The sequence below is a fragment of the Tyto alba genome, unplaced genomic scaffold (genome assembly GCF_018691265.1).
Source record: "Tyto alba isolate M040663 unplaced genomic scaffold, T.alba_DEE_v4.0 Super-Scaffold_28, whole genome shotgun sequence".
Classification (NCBI taxonomy): Eukaryota; Metazoa; Chordata; class Aves; order Strigiformes; family Tytonidae; genus Tyto; species Tyto alba.
In genome coordinates, this window is record NW_024881302.1 from 763,046 (window position 1) to 785,639 (window position 22,594).

Below are 22,594 nucleotides of genomic sequence, written 5' to 3' on the forward strand. Positions count from 1 at the left end.
GTCCATCTATAAAGCAGATTTACAGCAAAGATGCATTATCATTTTTATCAGTCCACTGAAAGTTTAATAATCATTCATCTATTGCTCTAAATAGATGCAATAAATAAAGCCAAACATAGCTGAACCACTGGCCTCTCTGTTGCTGCTGTTATTGTTCAAGATCACAAAGACAACTAAAGGAAAAATGTCAGTCTGCTATTTTCCAGTGTGCCCCTGGTAGGAAGCAGCTGTGGAAAGGTTTTTGTACATGAACGGATGAAGCCAGCTCATTAGAGACCTGACACAATGACACACGTGAACAGGAAAGAAAGGCTATTCCTTATCTTCCACTGAACACCATCAAGTTATGCTCAACCAGATTTTTTTATATTTTTTTTCTTTTCTAAATCCACAGAGTTCTGTGTTTGGACAACTTCTACAGCAGATACTTCATGAAGAGTGTTTACCTAAATGACTCTCTTTGCTCACACACAAAAAGGGCAATTTCCCCTCTCTGAACGGAAATACTCTTTTCTGGGGAAAGCAATACCTGGGAAACAATGTGGTTCAGACCTTCTGTTCTTTCCCAGGCCCGGGGACAAAGCCAAGGCCAGCAGTGACCCTTCGCCCAGCTGAAAGAGCCGTCAGGGACGCTGCCCGCAGGGACCACCACGCTCTTTCCCGGCCAGGGCCCTGCCACTGGCTGCTGCCCTCAGACCTGCACGGCTTGCAGCACTTGGGACATGTCAGCTCAGCTGCAGCAGGCTGCACGCAGCAGAAAAAGAAAACAGAAAACCAGGGTGACAGTGCAATGAGCCCCCCCCCCCCTCCACAGAGGCTCTCGGCAACGTGCAAAGCGCTGGCCTGGCCACACACTCAGCACCCAACCTTCCTGCCAGGAGCTGGGGATTCGGTGGCAGAAAGCCTCCGCAGCACCTCCCTGCACACCCAGGGGACAGCACCACCGCAGAGGGGCAACTGGGCCCGCAGAGGGGCAACTGGGCCCGCAGAGGGGCAACTGGGCCCGCAGCCCCTCAAGCTCAGTGCCGGCCCCGGGGCTCGCCTGCCTGCGCAGCACCGAGGATGAGGCACCGGTCCGCTCCAGGACAGATGAGATCCCCCGCTGGCCAAGCTTTACCACAACTCTCCAAAAGGCAGAAGAAGGGAGTTCTGAAGACAGCGGGTCTGTCAAAGCAGCCAGGGCGGGCACGCTCCTCCTTTGCCCCGCAGGGCAGCCCAGAGGTGCTGGGGCTCCGCAGGCAGCGCCCCGCGGGACAGCCCGGTGGCTCCACGGGCAGCCAGCCGTCCTCAGGGCCAGCGCAGAACGGCTCCCCGCGCAGCCGGGCCCTTGCCTGCCACAGAGGGGGAAAGAAACACAGCCATTTATTATTCCGCTCCGAAAGTTAAAAACAGGAGGGGCACGGCCAAGTGCAGCATGCCAGGACCAGAGCGGGTTCTCCACCGCATTTAACAAGCCTGGACAAGAAGCATCATCCACCGGCCCCTGCCTGCCACCCCTCCTGCACTAGCAGCTGCTCTCACCCTGCCAGGCTGAAGCCTTAGCTGATCCTGATTAACCACCCTTCTTCAACACGTAAGGAGAGAGTGAAGCGTGTCAAGAGGACACCTTCCAGGGCTGCTGTGCACGCAGGCAGGGCTCCCTCCTCCACGCAGGCGCAGCGGGAGCGAGCAGAGGGCTCGCAGCCGGGGCCGGCGCCCCTCGGCTGCTGCTCCCACACCGGCAAGGGGCCCGGACACGAGGGCAGGTTGTCGGTGCTGCGTTCCCAAACGGGCACGCTCCTTCCCCGGCTCCTCGCAGGAGCGCAGCCACACCGGCTGGGAGGCACTGCCGGGAGTCACTGCTGACTGCCAGGAGAATTCGTCCTTATGAACAGCAGAAATCGGATTTTGTTCTCAGAAAGACCTTGCTTTCTTGCTGCACCAGCAGAGCGATCAGTGGGATTCGAAAGAGCACGGGATTAAGGAGTAGGGGGAGCGCCACAAGTGTGAAGCAGCTCAGTAAAGGTGAGTCAAGTGCCGGTGTAGAGGACTGGAGGGCTGGGCTCGGGCACACGGGGCTCGTGCTCCACCTGCACCCCTGTGCCTCTCCCGCTCTCCTCAGGCTTTGCCTCAGGTCCCAAGTTAGAGCACAGACCCCTGAGATGGGGGGATCTGATCACTACTGCTCACACCAGCCTCCCCATGCACTTCAAGGATGCTGCAAAACAAAAGTTCATTTCTCTGATACAATCATATGCAAAACAGTTCATTAAAGCGGTGCTTTGCAGCAGTCACGCCTTCGGATGGAGGCATGGAATGGTTTTACTTGCAATCGAGTGTGGCCATTTATAAGTGCCAGCATGCAAAGCAGGGCGTAGAGCAACGCAGGGATCCAACTAAGCTGCCTAAGAACAGGCATTCCCTCTCCCCTTCCGCAAGTTGCCAGCCATGACATGGTTTTCACACTTTCACCACTTGTAGCTCTGTGAAGGCAGTGTGGAAATAAAAGACCTCAGAAGACAGAGAACATGTTTTGGCAACCACACACAATCACCCTTCCAGCCCCACCGAGGGTCCAGCCAGCCGCCAGCCCCCCAGGGCCACCCCACAGCGGGGCCGCAGAGCTGCTCTGCATTGGGGTCTCCTCCCCTGCCTCCCCCTCGCCCTTCCCTCTGCTCGTCCCCCCGACTTCTGGAGACGAGCAGCCGCCCCACTGCTGCTTCCCCCTCCAGCAGAACCCCCTCCGCAAGCCAGCGGCCGACCTCTGGACTCTGTGGCTTGGCTCTCTGCTCCCCTGGCCTCCTGCTGCGCTTACTCAGTTCAAAGTCTGAAGTATAACCCAGAAATCCCCAGAAAAGTCTTTGGATTTGACAGGTAGATCAGACTGCTGCTTTAAGGCAACCAGGATCTTGATGGAAGAAACCCTTCTCAGGGAGTTTAGGTGAAGGAGGGAAAAATAATAAAGAAATTGTAAGGAAATATGCACAAAGAAAAAAGTAAAGCAAAAAAAATAAAACCCGCACACACAATAATGGACTTGCATCCTATTGATCATTAACACTAAAAAAAGAAAAGTCTAATGTGGAAAGTCTGCCAAAGACCTCGGTGATCCCAGCAAAGAGAGAAACATGTTCCCATGATGTCAAGAAGTGTCACAATAATAATGTAGAAAACGTGTAAATTGCATTTTGTTTCAAGTAAAGTGTGCCAATGCCAAATCCCAGAGCAGCTCTAGGTCAAGTCTCCTCATCGCAATGCCACCACGGGGAGCTCCTGGACTGAAATGGGACAAGCACTTCAAGATCCCCCGTTACCTGGCTCTACTCAGAGACCTTTTAGATGAACACAGGAACTGAATCACCAAGAACCAAGGGACGAGGGACCAGGAGGGAAGGGTGAAGAGTCTTGCATTTCTTCTTTCATGTCCCGTTCTTCCATCTCTTTGTGTAAAAGGAGGACGGTCTGCTCTCCGCTGAAATATTTTAGGAATAAGCAGAATTGATATTGCCCAGAAAAAAAATAACTGATCGCTCTGCTAGGCAGAGAGCAAGATAATTAAATACTATCCAAGGGATCTCATTTCACATATAACTAGCCCGGTTGGCAAAGCACAAAGGCTCTAACGAGTGGAAGAGCTCATGGCTAACGGCTCCAGGCGCAGGACTGAAGGCTTCCAACGCCCCAACTGCACCAAGCAGCCCCACGCTGAGGACAGCTGTCATTTAATCTACAACAGAGGGTAAAGATACCAGGCATGTCGATACTTTGCAGGAGTTCCTTCATAATTCAGAGGAGTTATTTATTAATTCACAAAGAAGTGGCCAACACAGTTGACAGATTGTTTGTCCCAAGTGCGATATTAACGCCAAGTGCATTTCCAAACCACCAGCACCTTGAAACTGTAAGTTACTCACAGCTACTATGAAATCTTACACTAAACACAGGTTTAAAAATAAGTAAATAGAAATGGAAGCAGCACAATTAACCTGGCACAATAATCCCTGCTCTACTAACAGTGATTCATTCTGGGTCCAGATCTAATTCTGATAATCCAAGTCAATCAAGTTACTATGATTTGGCTGTATCTGCTGTACACACTGCAGGTCAGAAAAATAGGGCAGTCTTCATCTTGTAGGACAAAAAAAAGGCAATGAACACAGTTCTAGCACACAAAGAGTCTTGTTAAACATTGTCGTGCTTCAGTGTGTAACTGTCTTAGCTATGAAGAAAGCCTCAAAACAGAAAACTACCTCATCATTCACAGGAGACCAGAACTCCAAGGAAGGCAAAGGTAGAGGATTTGGGTAAGTTTATACATTTTTTCAGGCCCAATTAGTTTAAATAAAAACCCTCAAGACCTCCATCATCACCTCCGAGCATGACAGACGGATTCCCCATTACAAAGGGCGCTCTGTCCTCACTATCTGACACTCCCAGGAACTTTGCAGGCAGAATGGGACAGCTCCCCAGAAAAAAAAACAAGCCTGAAGCACAGCTACTGCTTATACAATAGATGTTTGTCACCATTGTCACACCATCACAAAGGGGAAAGAGGAAGCACGAGCTGCAATATTGGCCCTTGTTATGAAAGCAGCAGCTCTGTTCAGGCAGGAAAATAAAAACCACTGAGCAATCGGAAGAAAAGGATTGTTAAAACAAACTGCAAATGAGCACAGGAGCAACAGGGAAGTCATCCAAAGCAGAGATAAAAAACCAACATCCATCACCTCCGCCACAGAGCTCCTGTATCATCTCCCTGGGAAGGGCTGTCCGGGCTCCCCCTTCTGCTCCCAGCCCCGGGGCTGCTACCCCAGGAACCAAACCCCCCTGCTTCCACGTCCCTCCACCCCCTCCCTGACCTTTTCCTGCTGCCCAGCCGCTTCCCGGCACTCGGGAGGACCTGCCTCCCCGCTGCCCTCGCGGGAAGCGAGGCACGAGGCCCGGGGCAGCCAAGCCCTCGGGAGCAGGAGCAGCTGAGGATGCACACCCCTTCCACAGCACTTCGAGCTCAGCCGCAGGGAGCGAGCTCCCCAAGCCTCCCCCGGCGTCCCTTCCACCAGGGATACGTCACCGCAAACGCTTTAGAGAACGCTCCGCACGGATCTCTGCTGCAGAGCTAGAAGGAAAGAATTATTAAAGAGAAAAAAAAAATCTCTCATGGCAGAGAGAAACGTCAGGTTTAAAATGCAGGAACTGGCAGAGATCCTTGTGCTTCAAGGAGATCCGACCAGAGACACTGTGCTAGCTGCTGGCCGGGTGAACGCTTCACCTCCCCTCGCCATGCATCAGCTCTCTCGCAAGGCTCTCTCTTGGCCCTGCAATTACAAGACAAACCGCCTTATACAATCCAATTGTTTTAATCGCATTTTCCTTGTTTTCAGCAGCAGGACTACATGATTCATGAACCTGTGGGATGGGTTACTTCTTGAAGACCAACCTAAAAAGGGAAAAAATACTACCAAGAAAAAGCAGCTAAGGAGGCTAAAGAGCATCTCAAAACTTGCCCCCTCAAAGGTCTCTGACCACCTAGACTCAGAGACACTCCTAGAAAAGTTTCTTCTGCCCCAAGAAAAAAGCCTACAGATATAAGAATGAACAAGTGCTATCCTTTATCCTAAAATACGCTTAGCACCTGCAGGTAAGGATTTAGGAATCAGGAAGTGCCTTCACCCAATTATATTTAGTGTCAAAAGAGGAAAAAAAAGCAAAGAAACCCAACACACATGGATGTCTAAGCACGCTGGCTAAAGAGCTCTTTGACTACCAAATAAGTATTACTGTCAATGGCTATTACTGTTGGAGTGAAAACAGAAAGCAACTCCCCTGAAAATGCTTTTCATCCTTAAAAAAAAAAAAATAAAAAAGCAATGAAGATAGGGAATGTTCCACCCTCTATCCAAACCAAACTTGGGGAGATGTTTTTCTTATTCTGGGGAGAAGCAGCAATTTCCAGAACAAAAATGCCAATCTTCACCTTTCTCAAATCTAAGCCTGTTGTTTACATCTTTAAATTAACTGTGCAGATCTCCTGCTGAAAAAAAAACAATTAAGAACACTAAATTTAATAGCAGGTTCAGACTACTTAACCTGAGAGGCGTTAATTTACTATTAAAAGTAATTGACCCCTGTAAGGAAACAGCTGAGTACTTGACATAATGACAAAGTTGTTCCGAGTAAGACCCAGGCTGTTGACATTGTGCAGCTCTGAACAGGACTTACTGGGGCAAGATCCCCCACAGCAAGATGCTTTTTAAAAACCTCCAGGGGACCTGGTAGGCAGAAGATTGATGGGCTCCAGCTACATCAACAACGAGTAGAATAGCATTCGCTTACCGTCAGTGACGCCTGCAAATAAGCAAAGAAAGTTCCACTATAAAAAAAAAAAAAAAAAACAAAAACCTTGGATCATGGCCTTAATTTAATCTACAGACCTGTTTCCCTTCCTCCTTCTGTCACTCTTATCTGAACACTGCTACCACAGGCCTGCATAAACAGCACGGCTTGGCCTAGAAAGTGGTCTGCTTTCCCCTTTGATTTTTATCAGTTACACTGACAAAAGATAATTCTGCTTTCACAACCTTTTATTCCTGCTATTACTCAGGAGAAATCCACATTTTGCTCTCCTGCCAGAACGCCTCTAGAGCGGTGAAAGATTGGGATGAAGGCGAGTGCCCCACGGTGCTGCCGGGAGCGGATGCACCAAAGCCGCAGCCGAGCGGATCGGCTTCCCAAGCGCTCCTCCATCAACAGCCGCTTCTGAAACCACCGGAGTGGCGGGCGGTCCCCACCAGCGCCCGTGCGGCCACCTGCACCAGGCACCCTCCAGAGGTGCCTTTGCTCCAAAGGCAAACCGCCGGGCTCCCCGGGGAATGCCCCACGCGCTGCGGGTGAGGGGGGACGCAGCCACCTGGACGCGCGCGGGAATAGCAAAGGCAGGAGGTGGTGGCCGAGCGCCAGCCCGACACGCTCGGGGTGCCAAAGGCTGCCGACACCTCAGGGGCCCCCCGGGCATCCCGCTGGCACCGGGGGAGAGCGGACACGGGTACCCACAGACTCTGCCTGCTGCCGCACCCCATCTGAACGGAAGGCAGAGAGCCTGAGAACGCGTGAACCGCGTTCCCGCTGTACCTTCACGCATCTGTGCGCCCCTTCGCCAACCCGCTCTGAGAGAGTCCCCCAAAGCAAAGGTCCTTAACGGTGTGGAAGATTCTTTCACACGGCCGCACAGGTTTACATGCCAGTGAACTGCTGTTACCGTAAAACTTCACAGTGTTCTTACTGTTTCAAGAAGCACGGCAGGCCCTGAGCGCTTTTAGAACAGTTGAGTCTTACTTCATCCAAAAGCACTGCATGGCTTTTTTTAAGCCATAGGTGCAAAGACCATGCCCTCTGCTACAGGGATTCCTGGGGTGAGCTGCCCGCTGCGGGGCAGAGGACCAGGCACTGTCAGATCGAACCATAGCACGAGGGCTTCAGCTGGGAGAATGCCACGGTACGAAACACGAGTTAGCACGAGCAGGAGGTTACAGTCTCGCACACCTGCAGCGCGCTCCCCAAACCAGCCCCAACTCCCAAGCGCTCGGGGAGACTGCGAGGCACGCTCCTCAGCGGCCTCCTCCCGTGCACGCTCACGGACCCCGGCTCCGCCGCAACAAGTCGTCGCGACTTTCCTAACGGCAGCACGGCGGAGGCATGAAACAGCAAAACGGGCGCTTTCACCCGTAAAAAGCAGCAGAGCCCTCTGTTCCAACGCCCATCGGTGACAAGCGTAGCGGCAGCGCCTTGACCGCGGGCGCTCACCCCGGGGCCAGGGGGGGTCTGCTCCTCCCGAGGGGCACCGGGAAGCCGGAGCGACTGGAGGGGCCGGAGAGCTGCCCACACCGTGCGAGGGCTGGGGCGGGCGACAAGGCCACGCCGGCCGTGCCACACGTTTGCTGGTGTCACACCTTTTCTAGGGCACGCCACACGTTTGCTGGTGTCACACCTTTTCTAGGGCACGCCACGCGCTCTCTGGTGTCACGCCTTTTCTGGTGCACACCACGCGCTCTCTGGTGTCACACCTTTTCTGGTGCACACCACGCGCTCTCTGGTGTCACACCTTTTCTGGTGCACACCACACGCTCTCTGGTGTCACACCTTTTCTAGGGCACGCCACGCGCTCTCTGGTGTCACGCCTTTTCTGGTGCACACCACGCGCTCTCTGGTGTCACACCTTTTCTGGTGCACACCACGCGCTCTCTGGTGTCACACCTTTTCTGGTGCACACCACGCGCTCTCTGGTGTCACGCCTTTTCTGGTGCACACCACGCGCTCTCTGGTGTCACACCTTTTCTGGTGCACACCACGCGCTCTCTGGTGTCACACCTTTTCTGGTGCACACCACATGCTTTCTGGTGTCACACCTTTTCTGGTGCACGCCACGCGCTCTCTGGTGTCACACCTTTTCTGGTGCACACCACATGCTTTCTGGTGTCACACCTTTTCTGGTGCACGCCACACGCTCTCTGGTGTCACACCTTTTCTGGTGCACACCACACGCTCTCTGGTGTCACACCTTTTCTGGGACATGCCACACGCTCTCTGGTGTCACACCTTTTCTGGGACATGCCACGCGCTCTCTGGTGTCACACCTTTTCTGGTGCACACCACATGCTTTCTGGTGTCACGCCTTTTCTGGTGCACACCACATGCTTTCTGGTGTCACACCTTTTCTGGTGCACACCACGCGCTCTCTGGTGTCACACCTTTTCTGGTGCACACCACGCGCTCTCTGGTGTCACGCCTTTTCTGGTGCACACCACGCGCTCTCTGGTGTCACACCTTTTCTGGTGCACACCACGCGCTCTCTGGTGTCACACCTTTTCTTTTGCACGCCACGCGTTTCCTGGGGTCACCGCCGGCGCAGCCCGGGCAGGCCGGTCCCGCCGACCCCCCGGAGCCCTCGCCGGGGGGCAGAGGCACCGGGGGGGGGGGGGGGGGGGGGGGGGGGGGGCCGGCTCCGGGCCGCTCCCTCGGCCTTCCCGCCCCGGGGAGCCGCGGCGGCCGCCCCCGCCGCCCCGCTCACCTTGAAGTCGCGGCTGTGCTGCGGGGTGTACTCCAGCGTCCAGAGCGCCCGCACCAGCTGCGCCAGCTGCTCGGTGACCTCGCCGGGGCCGGGCGGCGGGCGGTCGGCGGCGGGGGGCTGCCCGCCGCGGAACTGCTCCAGCGCCAGGAACTCGGCGAAGAGCTCGGTGTTGCTGAGGCACTGCAGGATGGCGTTCATGAAGCAGGTGTTGCCGTGGTTGCGCAGCCCCGCCACGCCGGGCACGGCCTCGGGGCCGCCGGCGGGCCGCGGCGGGGGCTCGGGGCTGCGCGGCGGGCCCGGCGGGAAGCAGCTGCCCAGGCCGCCGGCCGCCTGCGGCGGGGGCAGGCGCGGGGCGTGCGGGCCGCGGGGCTCGGGCTCGCTGCTGTAGTGCGAGAGGGTGGAGAGGGTCTTCAACACGCGGCTCATGAACCCGCCGAGCGACCGCCCGGCCGGGGCCGGGGCCGGGGCCGGGGCCGGGGCGGCGGCGGGGGGAGCGGGGGGAGCCGGGGCCGACCCCGCGCCGCCGCCCGCCGCCCGCCCGCGGAAGAGCCGCTTGCTGAAGGAGCGCTTCTCCTTGGCGCAGCCGGCCGGCGCGGAGCCGCTCGCCCGCGACATGGCGGCGCAGCGCGCATCCCCCCCCCCCCCCACCGCCGCCACCCCCCTCAACCCGCCGGCCGCCGCCTCCCGCCCGCCGGGCCGCAGCCGCCGCGCGGCGCCGCCATCGCAGCGGGCGGGGCGGGGCGGCGCGCCGCCGCGTGACCGGCGCCGCCCCGCCTCCCCGCCGGGCGGGGCGGGGCGCTGCCGCCGCCGCCGCCGCCATCTTTGTTACTGGCGCGGCGGGAAAGGGGCGGCCGGCACCGGGACCCCGCCCCCCGCGGGGGACAACGGGGGCGTGGGTGTCCCCGCCGCGGGGCGGGGCGGGGCGGGGCGGCGGGGGTAGGTACCGGGGCGGCCGCTCCGCCGGGCCATCGGCAGCGGCGGCGGCGCCGGGAGCGCAGCATGGCCCCGGAGGGCGGCCGAGGTGAGGCGGGGCGCCGCTTCCCCTGGAAAAGGGTGGTTTTTCGCTCAGACACCCGCCGCGCGGCTTGATGATGATGATGAGGATGATGATGAGGAGGAGGAGGATGAGGAGGAGGAGGATGGTGGTGGTGGTGGTGGTGGTGGTGGGGAGCGCGAGGGGGGATGCGCCGGTTCACCTCGCCGCCGCCCGTCTCCCCGCAGGTGCCGCCACGGCCCCCGGGAGGAAGATCACGGCCCGCATCAAGAGGACGCTGCCGGTGAAGGGCCCGCAGGCGCCGACGCTGAGCGAGCTGATGCGCTGGTACTGCCTCAACACCAACACCCACGGCTGCCGCCGCATCGTGGTGTCCCGGGGCCGCCTGCGCCGCTTCCTCTGGATCCTGCTGACCCTCAGCGCCGTCGGGCTCATCCTCTGGCAGTGCGCCGAGCTCCTCATGAACTACTACAGCGCCTCGGTCTCCGTCACCGTCCAGTTCCAGAAGCTGCCCTTCCCCGCCGTCACCATCTGCAACATCAACCCCTACAAGTAAGGCGCGGGGCGCAGAGCGTGGTCCCCGGCTGCCGGGGCTCCCGCCGAGCTCGCCGGCCCGGCACCGCGCCCCTTGCCCGGCTCCCCGGCACGGCTTTCCCCCCGCGGGCTTCCCCCCGCGGCGCTTCGGCTTCGGTGGCCGCCCCTGTGCCGATGCTCTTCAGACATCTGCGGATTGCGAGCTCCCCCTTCACTTGCCGCCCGCGGAGCTTGACTCCGTCGGTTTTAGCTTTCTGCTCCGGACAGGCCCTGCTCGGCTCCGTGGTCCTCTTCAAATTCCCTTCTTCCCAAGACCAAAGTTCCAGGATTACAAACAACTCCGGCTCCTGAAGAGTGGAAAGGGACCATCTGTCGCTCCCTCTGTTGCCTCTTTTTTTTTTTTTTTTTTTTCCTTATAGGATGCTTTGACTTTATCAATCAGCGATACTTTTTCTGCTGCCAAATTACACTTTACATTGATGTCTGTTCTGCTGCCAGCTATCCACCCCGGTCCCTGCAGGCGATCCAGCTCTCCCGTGTCTCTTGGCACAGATGCAGAAATCTTATTTCCACACGCTCTGCCTCCTCAGGCTTGCTAACACAACCTTCAGGGAGCTTGGGAGCCTGTGAGGGCTTTCTCTGCAGTTCAGTCTGCTTCTCCCCTTGCGGTCCTTGCTCTGAGATCTCTCTGAGGGCACAGCTGTGTCTGCCCACACCAATGTGAATTGATGTGGTAGTAAGAGAGACTGATGCCTGTGACAAAGAATTCTGTCCTGAGCAATGAGATTTGCAGTGCAGCGGGCAAAACGCTGCAGCTGGGCGGTGAGGTGAGATGGGATGTCACTTCTGTCACCTTGTCTCCAATGCAGGTACAGTTCCATGAAAGACTATTTATCTGAATTGGACAAAGAGACAAAAAAAGCTTTGGAGACTTTCTACGGATTTTCAGAGGGCAAGTCCAAGGTGCGCCGGTCGGTGGGTGAGTGGAACAGCACAGGGAGCGACTTCTTCCAACAGATCCCTCTGCTGAAGTTTGAGGACTTCACTAAGACAGCGACTGACCTTCGCAGTGGCCAGAAGAGAAAAATAGAGGGCAGTGTCTTTCACAAGGATTCGTCCATAGTGAACTCTGGGGATTCGAATGATATCATTGGCTTTCAGCTGGTGAGTGTCACAAGTTCCTTGTGGGGCAATGAAGGGCCATTTTGGGTTGGTATCCCTCCGGCCAGTTGTGTTGACTGCTTAGGTGGCTTTATAGTGAATAACACTCCATCTGCACTTTTGCCCGTGCCCCCATGGCTGCCTGCAGGTTCACCTCCAGCTCTCTGGAAGAGAAATACCTTCCTGAAGTCTGCCCAGAGAGACTTAGAGCCTTCTGTGACCCTTTCCTTTGGGCCCGAAACATTTGATCGTATCGCTCAGCCCCAAACGAAGGGTCTTTGATGACTCTCTGTCCCCTTTGTGCTACTATAACTTCCTACATGGTTATTACTGTGGAAGAGAAACAGTATTACGCATACCCTGTAGAATACATAATTTCATTTCATCTGAAATGCTTTTTCTCCTTTGTAATTATCAGTGTGATGCAAACAACAGCAGTGAGTGCGCACTTTATACATTCAGTTCTGGTGTTAATGCTATCCAAGAATGGTACAAGCTGCATTACATGAACATCATGGCACAAATTCCCCTGGAGACTAAAGAAAAATTGAGTTATTCTGCTGATGACCTTCTACTGACATGTTTCTTTGATGGCCTATCTTGTGACAAAAGGTCAGTGCACAGAAAGTACCTGCCAGCTTAACAGCTTATTTCCAAGTACATAATACATAGGAATTGAATATTTGGTATTTGCCAAATTCCAGCGGGAACCATTTGCATTTTCAAACGAAAGCGAACATTTGCGTCTTCATGAACGTAGTTGTGCTCTTTAATTGTCTTAGTGTTCTGCTGTCAGCATTTCAGATAAGCCCACATTTTGGGGCAGAATCAAATCTACCTGCTTACGACTGTGGCGGGGCAATTCTTGCGTGTCCTGGGAGACTCATCCCCCCGAGCTGGGGGTAGCGGCAGAGTTCCCCTGCCCAGCTGTGGGGATGAGGTTGCACTTGTACCCGGGTTTAGCCATTTCCCCACTGCCATGCACGGAGCAAGCTGTGCTGTAACTCTCATTCCTGAAGGCGTTCTGCTTGTGTCTGCAATCGTGCAAACACGTAATGTCTTTTCTTGAAATGAAGACATTTGCTTGAGTGGGAGGGGATGTTCACAGGGAAGACATGAATGTGCTTGAATCACGAGGGTGTGTCCTCAGCCTCCCCTGCATGACGGTGGCTATGACATCTTTGCTGAAAAATTAAGATTGGCGTTCCTCTAGACTCTTGGCTGTCAAACGAAAGAGGAGTCTGTCCCCTCCACCGCCGCCTTCCTGCTAGTTCTGTAAATCCACTTCCCCCACCTCTCAGCCCCCATTCCCATGTGAAAATCTCCTAAACTTTTAATTTCCTGATGCTATTAAACTAGATCATATTTCCATGTAGTTTCAGGATATTAAGAAGACGACCCACGCTTTTCAGCAAAATAAATTGCTTGCCAAAAAAAAACCCAAACAAACAAACCAGAAACATCAGATCCTGCTAGGTCTCTGTCAAAACAAAAAGCCCAAATCTGCTGATTTTCTCCCACAGACAGTTAAAACTGCAGAGAGCAACGTAACAGTGTTTGATTTCTTTCAGGCACTTCACTCGTTTCCATCACCCCCTGCATGGCAATTGCTATACCTTCAACAGTGGAGAAAACGGGACGATCCTGAGCACCTCCACCGGCGGCAGCGAGTACGGTAAGGCGCGGGGTTTGCAGAGGGACTATTAGATAACGAGCGGTTCAGCGAACTGGATCCTACTGGAGAGTGATTGATGTGTTGGCTCTAGATGTGCAAGCTGATTGGGGAAATGCTTGTTTGAACTAGTGCAAACTGTTGCCAGAGAATACAAAGATAATATCATTGCATCACTAATGTTTTCCATCTGAAATTACTGCTTCCCAGTTCTGTCACTTTTTAAAGTAAGTTTCAGCCGCGTTCTACAGAGAGAGACATTATTTGTTTGCTGTACCCGGGGCCGCGGAGGGACGGACGTTGCTTGCTGCAAGTGACTCAGTCGAGTCCTGCAAAGGCTTTGCTTGGTTGTTACGGTTCTACTTAAGGCCAGATAATATTAAATAAACAGTGCTGCCCTCCCTGACCAGAAAAAATGGCTCTGGCTTCTGGTATAACTGCTCCTGCCTTGTCTCTGTTCTTCAGGACTGCAGGTTGTGCTGTATATTGATGAAGCAGACTACAACCCCTTCCTGGTGACGTCTACCGGAGCCAAGATCATTGTCCATGACCAAAACGAATATCCCTTCATTGAAGACATCGGCACAGAAATCGAGACCGCAGCGGCCACCTCCATAGGGATGCACTTTGTGAGTGACAGCGATCTTGTTTCCAGGTGCAGGGCACCATTTCCTTGAAACAGGTGTAAATAGGAACCCATATGGTGTTTGAATGTAGCCAGCAGCTGGAACACGTCTAACACCCCACCCTTGAGCAGCTGAAGTGCCCCGAGGAAAATCCTGTGATAGCACTTTTCTGAACAGAGTTTTCCCTGGCGCAGGGGCTGTTGGAAAATCAGGTCTTTATAAACCGAGCAGCTACTGGGACTTTGTTTGTTCTCCCTTTTCTCCGACCCCTTGGCTTTCCAGGGGATTTTTTTTGTTTGTTTTCACAGCAAAATCCACAACCAAAGAAGTGTGTTGTCAAGTGCCTCGTTTCGCTTTAGCAATAAGCAGACGAGTTTGCATCCCACGCAGGTTCCAGGGGCGGAAGAGAACGAGCTCGTGTTGTGGGTAACCCACGTTAGGGTCAGGCCCGTAGAGACAACTGCAGTGCGACGCACTGAACTGCTTCGTGGGTGTAAGTCTCGTTCTGCTGGCTCTCTTGGGTTTCTTGCTATCCCAGCTGTAAAAAAATACTCGTGGGCAGTGACTCTGCCTTTGCCAACTTAGCAAAGCATCTTGCATCTCGTTTTGTTGGGTTTCTTGCTATCCCAGCTGTAAAAAAACCCCACAGTGACTCTACCAGCCTAGTGAAGCGTCTTGTGGTGCTGTCAGCAAGGGCAGGGAGGGCTGCAGCTCCAAATTTCCCCAATTAGTGTAGTGCAGAAGAGGTGTTTGAACCAAGGGGCTTCTTTCCAGGGTAGAGAAGTGAAAGCAGTGCCATCAGGCAAGCCAGACTTTCCCCTTTCATCTGGATGGGCTGTTAAGTGAGCATTTTAGTTCTGCCTTTTCTTCTCTGATGGCTGGGTCAAATGCATCAGCCCGCCTGCTTATCTGTCCTGGCTGGGTGGGCCAGATCTAGATAGTCCACGCATTAGAAAGGACATTAAAAACAGGCCGATGTTTTTAAAAGGTGCAAATAGTTAACTATCTTCCAGCTGTCTGGAAGACTGGCAGCAACTTCTTGGTCTAACCAGCGGGGATAAATGCTACCTACCAAGCAAAAAGTGAATAGGAGGTATTGGAACCAGAATGGTGTAAAAGAGGCAAAGTCTCTTTCCTTTATAACTATTACACTGTACTGGAGAAAGTCACTGCAAGCAGAGTCTTGATATTTAAGGTAACGTTTTCCTGGCACAGCAGATTTGGACTGTTGCATATACTATAAAAAACAAGATTGAACATATCTATGTGGCTATGCTTAAAAGATTCGGCATGAGGAAGTGATCTGATCGCATCCTAATGTAACAGCCAAAATAGAAGCTGGACACAATTTCTGGACTCAAAACAAAGGCTGCTGGCACCGTACTGCCAGTGAAGGAAGACTGCAGGAGTCGCGGTTGTCAGGACAGGGCTGCACCACCGAGGTGCTGGATCAGTCCTGGTACCCACATCCAGGTACACGGAGGGGGATGCTGCAGGCTCGCGCCTGGCAGTCGCCCCTTTCCAGATGCAAACGACAGTGTCTAGGTTATCGCTCATGTATTTCTGCTCTGTACTAGGGCTCCCACCCCCCCCCCCTCGGAAAATATTCCAAGATGTTTGGAATGCAAACAAGACATTGCTTGGTAGGAGGTTCAGTGCTTTAGTTAAATATTTAGTTTGGAAATTATTTCAGTACCTGAATGAACAAGTAAGCTTTTGTAGGAGTACAAGCCGCAACAAAAAAATTCTATACAAAGGATCTATCCTCTGCTAAATGATAGAGCAGCAGACTGAGGCAGGTGTCCTGGCATTAGATTGTCTGCAGAAGATAAAAGCATGTTAAAAGCTGATTTAATTCAGTTTTCAGAAGTTATCTATCCCTAATATTGAAATCACATATCTCTGCGTTCCTCCAAAGAGAGATTTGAGCATCTTTCGAAAAAAGCTGACTTGCAGCCTACATGCCCATAGCCTTCTAGTGCTGCAGACAAAAATGCTAACACTCACTATCAGGTTTGACCTCAGTAACCTGTAGATCTAGAGTCAGTGCTTTAAAGGCAAGCAGGTGTTTCTCAGTTTCTTAGTAAATTGATCTTTTGTAAGGCCAGCACCTAATTTTAAACTCTGTAGAGAAAGGTAGGTGAATGGATCCTTAAATGGCGGCAGTTCGTGTGGTTTCAGGCCACTCTGTGTGTTCTGAAGCGGGTAAGTACTGCAGAAAGATGGAGTTCAGGGCTGAGCGAGGTAAGGCAGTCGGCGGGAAGCAAACAACCTAGCCTGATGCAGGTCTTGAGAATTTGCGGGCTCCCAGCCCTGATTCCAGCAGACCTTGCAGGCACAGCACTTGGCATTTCAGAGCTCTTTGCTCTGAGCGGAGATTGCAGAACAGGAAAAGGCATTAGCGTTCATCAGAGAGGAAGGGTCAGAGCAGTGCCTGGAACAAGTCCTGAAGGAGATACAAACATTTGATTGAGAGGGATTTTAGAGAGGTGCTGTTGAACACTAGCAGAGCCTGAAGTGCTGTTCTACCCACAGAACAGGAGCAGTCAGTGCAACAACAGCTCAGTAAGGTGTGGGTCTTCACAGAAAACAAAATAAAAAAAAAAAAAACCTAACCAACCAACAAACCCTCTTCCCTCAAAACACAAACACACATCCAGGATAAACGATGCGTAGCCTCTAGGACTTTGCGATGAGATGTGTATGAATTACTCTGCTTTGAAAACTCTTCACTGTTATGATTATACCATCTCGGCATTCCTGCCGAGGTTTTCAAGACAGCAGATAATCCAGCCAGAGCGGTGTTTTGGGAAATGGATATTACAAACAAAAACCTCCTGTTTTGACAAGTGATTGACAAATCATTTGAGATGGCAAAAGGTAAACATGCTGTTTAAACCTGCCCCATCACTTGCAGTTTCAGAATTGTTATGAACTGCCAGTAAATCCTTCGTTTTCTCTGTGAACTCCACATAACGAGATTTGTTCTTTTCTGGTTCTCAGACTCGGTCTCGCAAGCTGAGCAAACCCTACAGTGACTGTACGGAGACTGGTGATGACATACCAGTAGAAAACCTCTATAACAAGAGCTACTCCCTCCAGGTAAATCTGTTACATTTGGTTTTACCAGTCACTTGAAAACTACCTTCATAAAAAGCTTTACAATTTTCCGTAGTTCAGGACCTGAGATGGTGAACAGTCCACAGGTAGGGTCACTGCTTTTAACCACTGATGTAAAATCCTACTGCACTTTTTAAAATCCAACTTTTATTCCTAAGTGGTTGATGTTTGAAGTTCCCTTAGGCACCCTGTTAGATAAAGAGAGAACATTAGCTCATTAGGCAATTTTCAAGCAATGTGAGACTGGAAAATATTGGCCAAGTAAATGTTGCAGCTTAGTAACCCTTGAAGCCAGAAATTGTGACCTTTAGGACTCCAGGAATAACAGATACCATCTAATCAGTATCCAGATAGCAGGATGTTTGTTTACAGAGTAAGTTTCCACTAATTTTGCATGGTTTCTGTAATTGGGTCCTCTTGGAGAGTGTCAGTTGTTCTGGCACTCTCCACTCGAAGACTTGTAATTATATCAGCTGCTGCCTACTGCAAAGCCTGTGCCTAGGCTGGATTTTTATTTTATGGGGCATTATACCTGAAATCTGCTGTGATGTATTGCCAGGTAGGATCACGCAGACATTATCTCAGGTTTTTAATAACAGTACCTCACTGAAACTCGGTGCTTAGGAGGGCTGGGTCTGGGACCAAAAGGCTCGGCAACCGGGATTTCAAAAAGAGAAGTTGAGTTCCTGCTCGTTCCAACTGATTAGGTGTTTTAGCAGAAAACAGTGACTCTACTGCCCTGCTAATGCTTACGACTTCAGGTCTCCAAATACGCACCACGACAATTTGGTCAAAGCTGTGAACAGTTTCACCAGTGAGTCATTCCCACACCGAGTTGTTGATTCGTGGACCTTGCGCCATGGCAGACCGAAAACCTTCTCCTTGGCTGTGGGAAGAGCGAGTGCAACCCTGAAGCTTTTGATGGCTACAGGGGAAGTGGGGCATTCACAGAAGCCCTCCCTCAGAGAGGATTATATTCTTACTTCTTGCACTAGAGCCTAAACCCTCCACGGCACTTTCTGCCTATATTTGTACTCGCTAGCAGCAGACCCTGAAGGCCCAGGAACAGGGGGTTCCCATCTTACCGCTACTGCCATACACAGGATGTTTTCAGGTGCATGCGAGCCTGGACCTTGGCGCTGCAGAGCTGCAGCAGCCTCTGCTTCTTAAACACCAGCTCTTGGTTTATCTCCCCCAGATTTGCCTGCACTCCTGCTTTCAGAAGGCCATGGTGGACTCGTGTGGCTGTGCCCAGTACGCGCAGCCCTTACCAGCTGGGGCAGAGTACTGCAACTACAAGAAAAACCCCAACTGGAGTAAGTACTCCAACACCTCCCGCCCTGCTCGTGCCTCAGCCGCCCGCTGCCAGCCACGTCCCTCCGCAGGCAGCACAGCCCTGCCTGCACCCAGCACCCCCCAGCCACTCCACGCTGGGAAGAGGCGAATGCCCACGTAAGACCCCATACCACAGAGCCTAAAACTGCCTCTCTCGTTTAGATTGACTTGTTTCTCACAGCTGTCCTAATTACTCGTGATTCCAGCGCACCACAGAAGTGTCAAGTGGAGGACTTGACTGGGTGAGGCAATTGTTCATGCCTATAGCAAGGGACAGCCACTTCTCAGAGTATTTTGCAACATTTATAGGGTAAACCTTTTTATTCCCACCATGCAGGTGATGGCCACAAAGGCCACCTACACTCCGGAAGCCCCACTCCAGCACAGGTAGCAAAAGATCATTGTGTTTCTTTCTGGCTTTATACACACATCCTGCTCCCTTCTTGCAGTGTACTGCTACTACAGACTGCACGAGAAGTTTGTGAAGGAGCAGCTAGGCTGCCAGCAAATCTGCAAAGACGCCTGCAGGTAAGTCCTGCCCACGACCAGAGGTAAAGTGCTGCGTGTGCGTGGGAGTTCAAGCTCACAATTGACAGCCTGCCTCTCTCTCCAGCTTCAAGGAGTGGGCGCTCACCACCAGCATCGCCCAGTGGCCATCCACTGTGTCAGAGGTCAGTCCCTAATTGCACAGCACGGTGACACCAGCACGGTGACACCAGCACGGTGACACCAGCACGGTGGTGACGTGAGGCATTAAACAAACCCAGAGGTTCAGCGCTGAAGCAGGGGGTCCCTGGGGGATTCGTTAGCACTTCAATGACGATCCTCCCAGAGGCTCAGTCTGTAGTGTCCAGGTCAGGGCTGCCCCTCCAGGAGTTAACCATTAAACTCACATGTAGCTCGTGGGTGGGACATCCCCCTGGGGACAGCTGACCAGTCACAGACATCCAGTTCTGGCACCCGTGCTGGTCCGAGGTGGTGTGGAGCATGGGCTCCCTTTCCGGGGGGTTTCTACACAAGCACACACAGCTACAGCAGTATTTTCTGTCTTTTTTTTTCCAGGACTGGATGCTTCGAGTTCTCTCTTGGGACAAAGGGCAAAAACTCAACAAGAAGCTGAACAAGTAAGTTTCCATGTCTGCGTTTCTAGCTTGCACCTCAAGATCAGATATAATCTCAGCAGCCCTAATGATGGCAATTGGGGAAAAAGCTCCCTTAGAGCAGCCCAGCCCTACTGGTCCAACTGGTTATTTGCATAGTTTTTCAGTACGTTTCATGTTATTGTTTTACTAAACCCTCAGCCTGCCTCCTGTTTTGCCTCTCAGGACGGACCTCGCAAACCTCATGGTGTTTTACAAAGACCTGAACGAGAGATTCATTTCGGAGAACCCTGCCAACACGGTAAGCGAGCGCGGCAGCTCCCTGCTCAGCCCCGGGGAGGCGCGGCGCTTCCTCCCACGCGGGCTGGAAGTTTTCAGTGGGCCGGGGAGCTGGGCCGAGCAGGCAGGGGCAGGGAGCTGGCCCGGGACGACGCACCCCGGGCTGCCCCGTCCCGCGCTTCGCAGCTCCTTCACCCCAGGCCGCTTTTCGCCTGCTGAGCTCCTGCTGGAGCCGAGCAGGGGAGGGCCTCGCGGGCAGCAGGGGAAGGGCTCAGCAAGCCCCGCGCGCCCCAGCCTGGCGCCGCAGGGGCTGAGAACCCTCGTGCTCTCTGCTACTCCAGCTCGTCATTCTTCTCTCCAACTTCGGGGGCCAGCTGGGCCTTTGGATGAGCTGCTCGGTCGTTTGCGTCATCGAGATCGTCGAGGTCTTCCTCATCGATTCGCTCTCCATCGTGATGCGGCGCCAGTGGCAGAAGGCGAAGAAATGGTGGAAGGACCGGGAAAGGGCCGGGCCGGGGAAGCCGCCCCAGGCCGGCAGCCTGGAGGCGCAGGGCCACGCCAACCCCGTCTGCACCGACGAGGACCTGCCCACCTTCAACACCGCCCTCCGCCTGCCGCTGCCCCAGGACAGCCCCTTGCCCAGGACTCCCCCCCCCAATTACAGCACTTTGCGGCTGGAGACCGCGTTCACGGAGCAGCTGCCCGATACGCTGGAGGTTGGGCAGCACTGACCCTCCTTCACCCGCCCACCCAGGCGCCGAAGGAGGCCGCGGGTGCTGGACCCACGTGCCCGGGGTGAAGGGCACGCATCCAGCCGAGCACTGAAGGGCTGTCGGGTCAGACCCTTATTCAGGGATCCAACTTGCAGTCGAAGCTTCTCTGAGCAAAGCTCAGACACAAAAGCCAAGGGCTCAGAGACATTAGGGACTTCAAGCAACATCGATTCTCAAGTTAATCATCGCAGGAGATGGCTGGAGCAGGATGTGGCGCTGAGCTGGGGTGTCTTGCCAGACAGAGGCATGCATTAGCAACCGGCCGCACACACCCCGTCGTATGTGGGCAGGAATTACTCCACAGCAGAAGACTGATGCCACATTGAGTATTGACACTAATTGCTCTCTGCTGTGTGGCTTGATTTGTGGGAAAAAACCCAGGGCTTCCAGGAATGCAGCATGACATTTGTAGGAAGGGGCACGACGGAGGTTTGGGAAGAACACGACATGGATGAAAGGAAAGCTCTCGAGTTGAATTTTGATGAGGCACCCGATTCCAAAGGTGGCCTGAGGAGCTCTTAGAATATTCTGAGATGAAAGGTTCGGATAGGCCATAGCTGTGCTTGTAGAGCAAGTTATTACACAGCTTGAGCAGGAGAACCCAAGTCATCCCAAAAGAATCCTCTGAAAAGGGCACCAAATCTAATTCGGATCACAATCCAGAACTGCATACTCTGCAAGCTTGTTGCATTTCCCATCGCTCATGCCGGCCCTTAACCGTAACCCCGAGGAGCTCGTTAAGCAGCACGTGGCTTTGGCCACACGCGATTTCCCAGAAGCTTCCAAGGGAGCTGGTCGCCCTCCCCCTGCTCAGCCCGGGGCAAGAACTTCCCTCCTGCAGCCGCTGCCCGGGGGGGTGATGCCGGTACGTCGCCCGCCTTGCTGCCACCCCCGCTCCCCAGTGCCGCGCCAACAAACACCCTGCAAGACACAGGGCTGGGGGGGGACACACACCCCCAGGGCCCCCGCCCGCGCCCCCCGCCCCTTGCTCCCCATCCTGCACCCGCTTTCCCTGCCGTAGCCGCGTCTTTGCCGCCTAGAGCACGCTGTGTAGATGTGGGGGGTGAACGGAGCCTGCACCGGGGTGGCTGCTTCGGGTTTGGGGAGAGCAAGAGTGGTTTGGAGCGTGCGTGCGTGTGTGTGCACGTAAGAAAGTCTATTTTCCTTTCTCTATAGAAATTTATTTTATACAGGACAGTGAGAATCCAGAAAGGTTCTTTAATGTGCAATAAAACATATTTTAACTGAATTATTTAAATAGCTGATAAACTGAAAAAAAAATAAAGATATATTTTTGAATAACCGCTTTGCCTTTTTTTTAAAAAAAAAACAATCAGCAATACACGAGGTACTTCCCTGCAGACGCCCCAGGAGGTTCTAGAACTTGCCTGTGCCTGCCCTGGGGCTGCGGGCGCTGAGCTGGGGTTGTGCTGCTGGACCTGGCCGGGGGGCGGGGGGGGGGAGCCGGGCTGCGAGCGGCTGCAGGGTGAAAACGCCCCGGAAAGCGGCGTTCGGCAGCAAAGCGACCGAAAGCCCAGAACCTCGGGGGTCCCCAGGCGGTTCCACGCCCGGACAGCTCTTGGGAGGCGAGGGAGCGGGGCGGGCTCTGCCCCGGAGCCCCCTCCCCAGCACCCCGAGGTGCTCGGAGCAAACCGCCGCCCGCCCCCAGCACAGCACCCAGGAGCGACGACACTCGTGACACCAGACCCACCCGGGGCGCAGTAGTGGCAAAACAGCCCAGAGGAGCCCAGGGGAGCCCGGGCCGGCCAGGGGCCGGGCAGGACCACCCCCCCCCCCCGGCATCGCCAGCGGGGGCCCTCGGGGCTGCGGCGGCTCACGGCCCGGCCGGCCTCGGCGGGGTGTTGCTCCGTCGGGGGGAGCCGGTTTGGCTCGCACGCCTAAACGCCTTCTCCCAGGCGCAGATACTTGCTAAGATCAGTTTTGAGACCCAGCCTCA

General features: G+C 54.0%; 2 protein-coding genes across 4 annotated transcripts in view; one reads left to right on the plus strand and one right to left on the minus strand.

Moving 5' to 3' along the window:
- The window catches only part of USP31 (ubiquitin specific peptidase 31), a 43,321-nt gene extending 33,646 nt beyond the window's left edge, over nt 1-9,675 (minus strand). For both annotated transcript variants that reach the window (XM_042798510.1, XM_042798509.1), the window contains exon 1: nt 9,044-9,675. In XM_042798510.1, coding sequence (XP_042654444.1) covers nt 9,044-9,658 — 615 coding nt within the window. In that variant the 5' untranslated portion in view covers nt 9,659-9,675. The remainder of the gene's footprint in view (nt 1-9,043) is intronic.
- A 305-nt stretch (nt 9,676-9,980) lies between these two features.
- Nucleotides 9,981-21,904, plus strand: SCNN1G (sodium channel epithelial 1 subunit gamma). Of its 2 annotated transcripts, none has more exons than XM_042798770.1 (13): nt 9,981-10,064; nt 10,265-10,589; nt 11,441-11,735; nt 12,151-12,344; nt 13,304-13,407; nt 13,870-14,033; nt 17,034-17,132; nt 18,349-18,466; nt 18,935-19,013; nt 19,099-19,156; nt 19,548-19,609; nt 19,811-19,886; nt 20,206-21,904. In XM_042798770.1, exons 1-13 carry the CDS (start codon nt 10,043-10,045, stop codon nt 20,593-20,595), a joined length of 1,986 nt encoding a protein of 661 aa, XP_042654704.1. In that variant the 5' UTR covers nt 9,981-10,042; the 3' UTR covers nt 20,596-21,904. The 2 variants fall into 2 exon arrangements, with proteins under 2 accessions (XP_042654704.1, XP_042654705.1); XM_042798771.1 differs by having other exon boundaries at nt 20,239-21,904.
- Nucleotides 21,905-22,594: the final 690 nt, after the last annotated feature.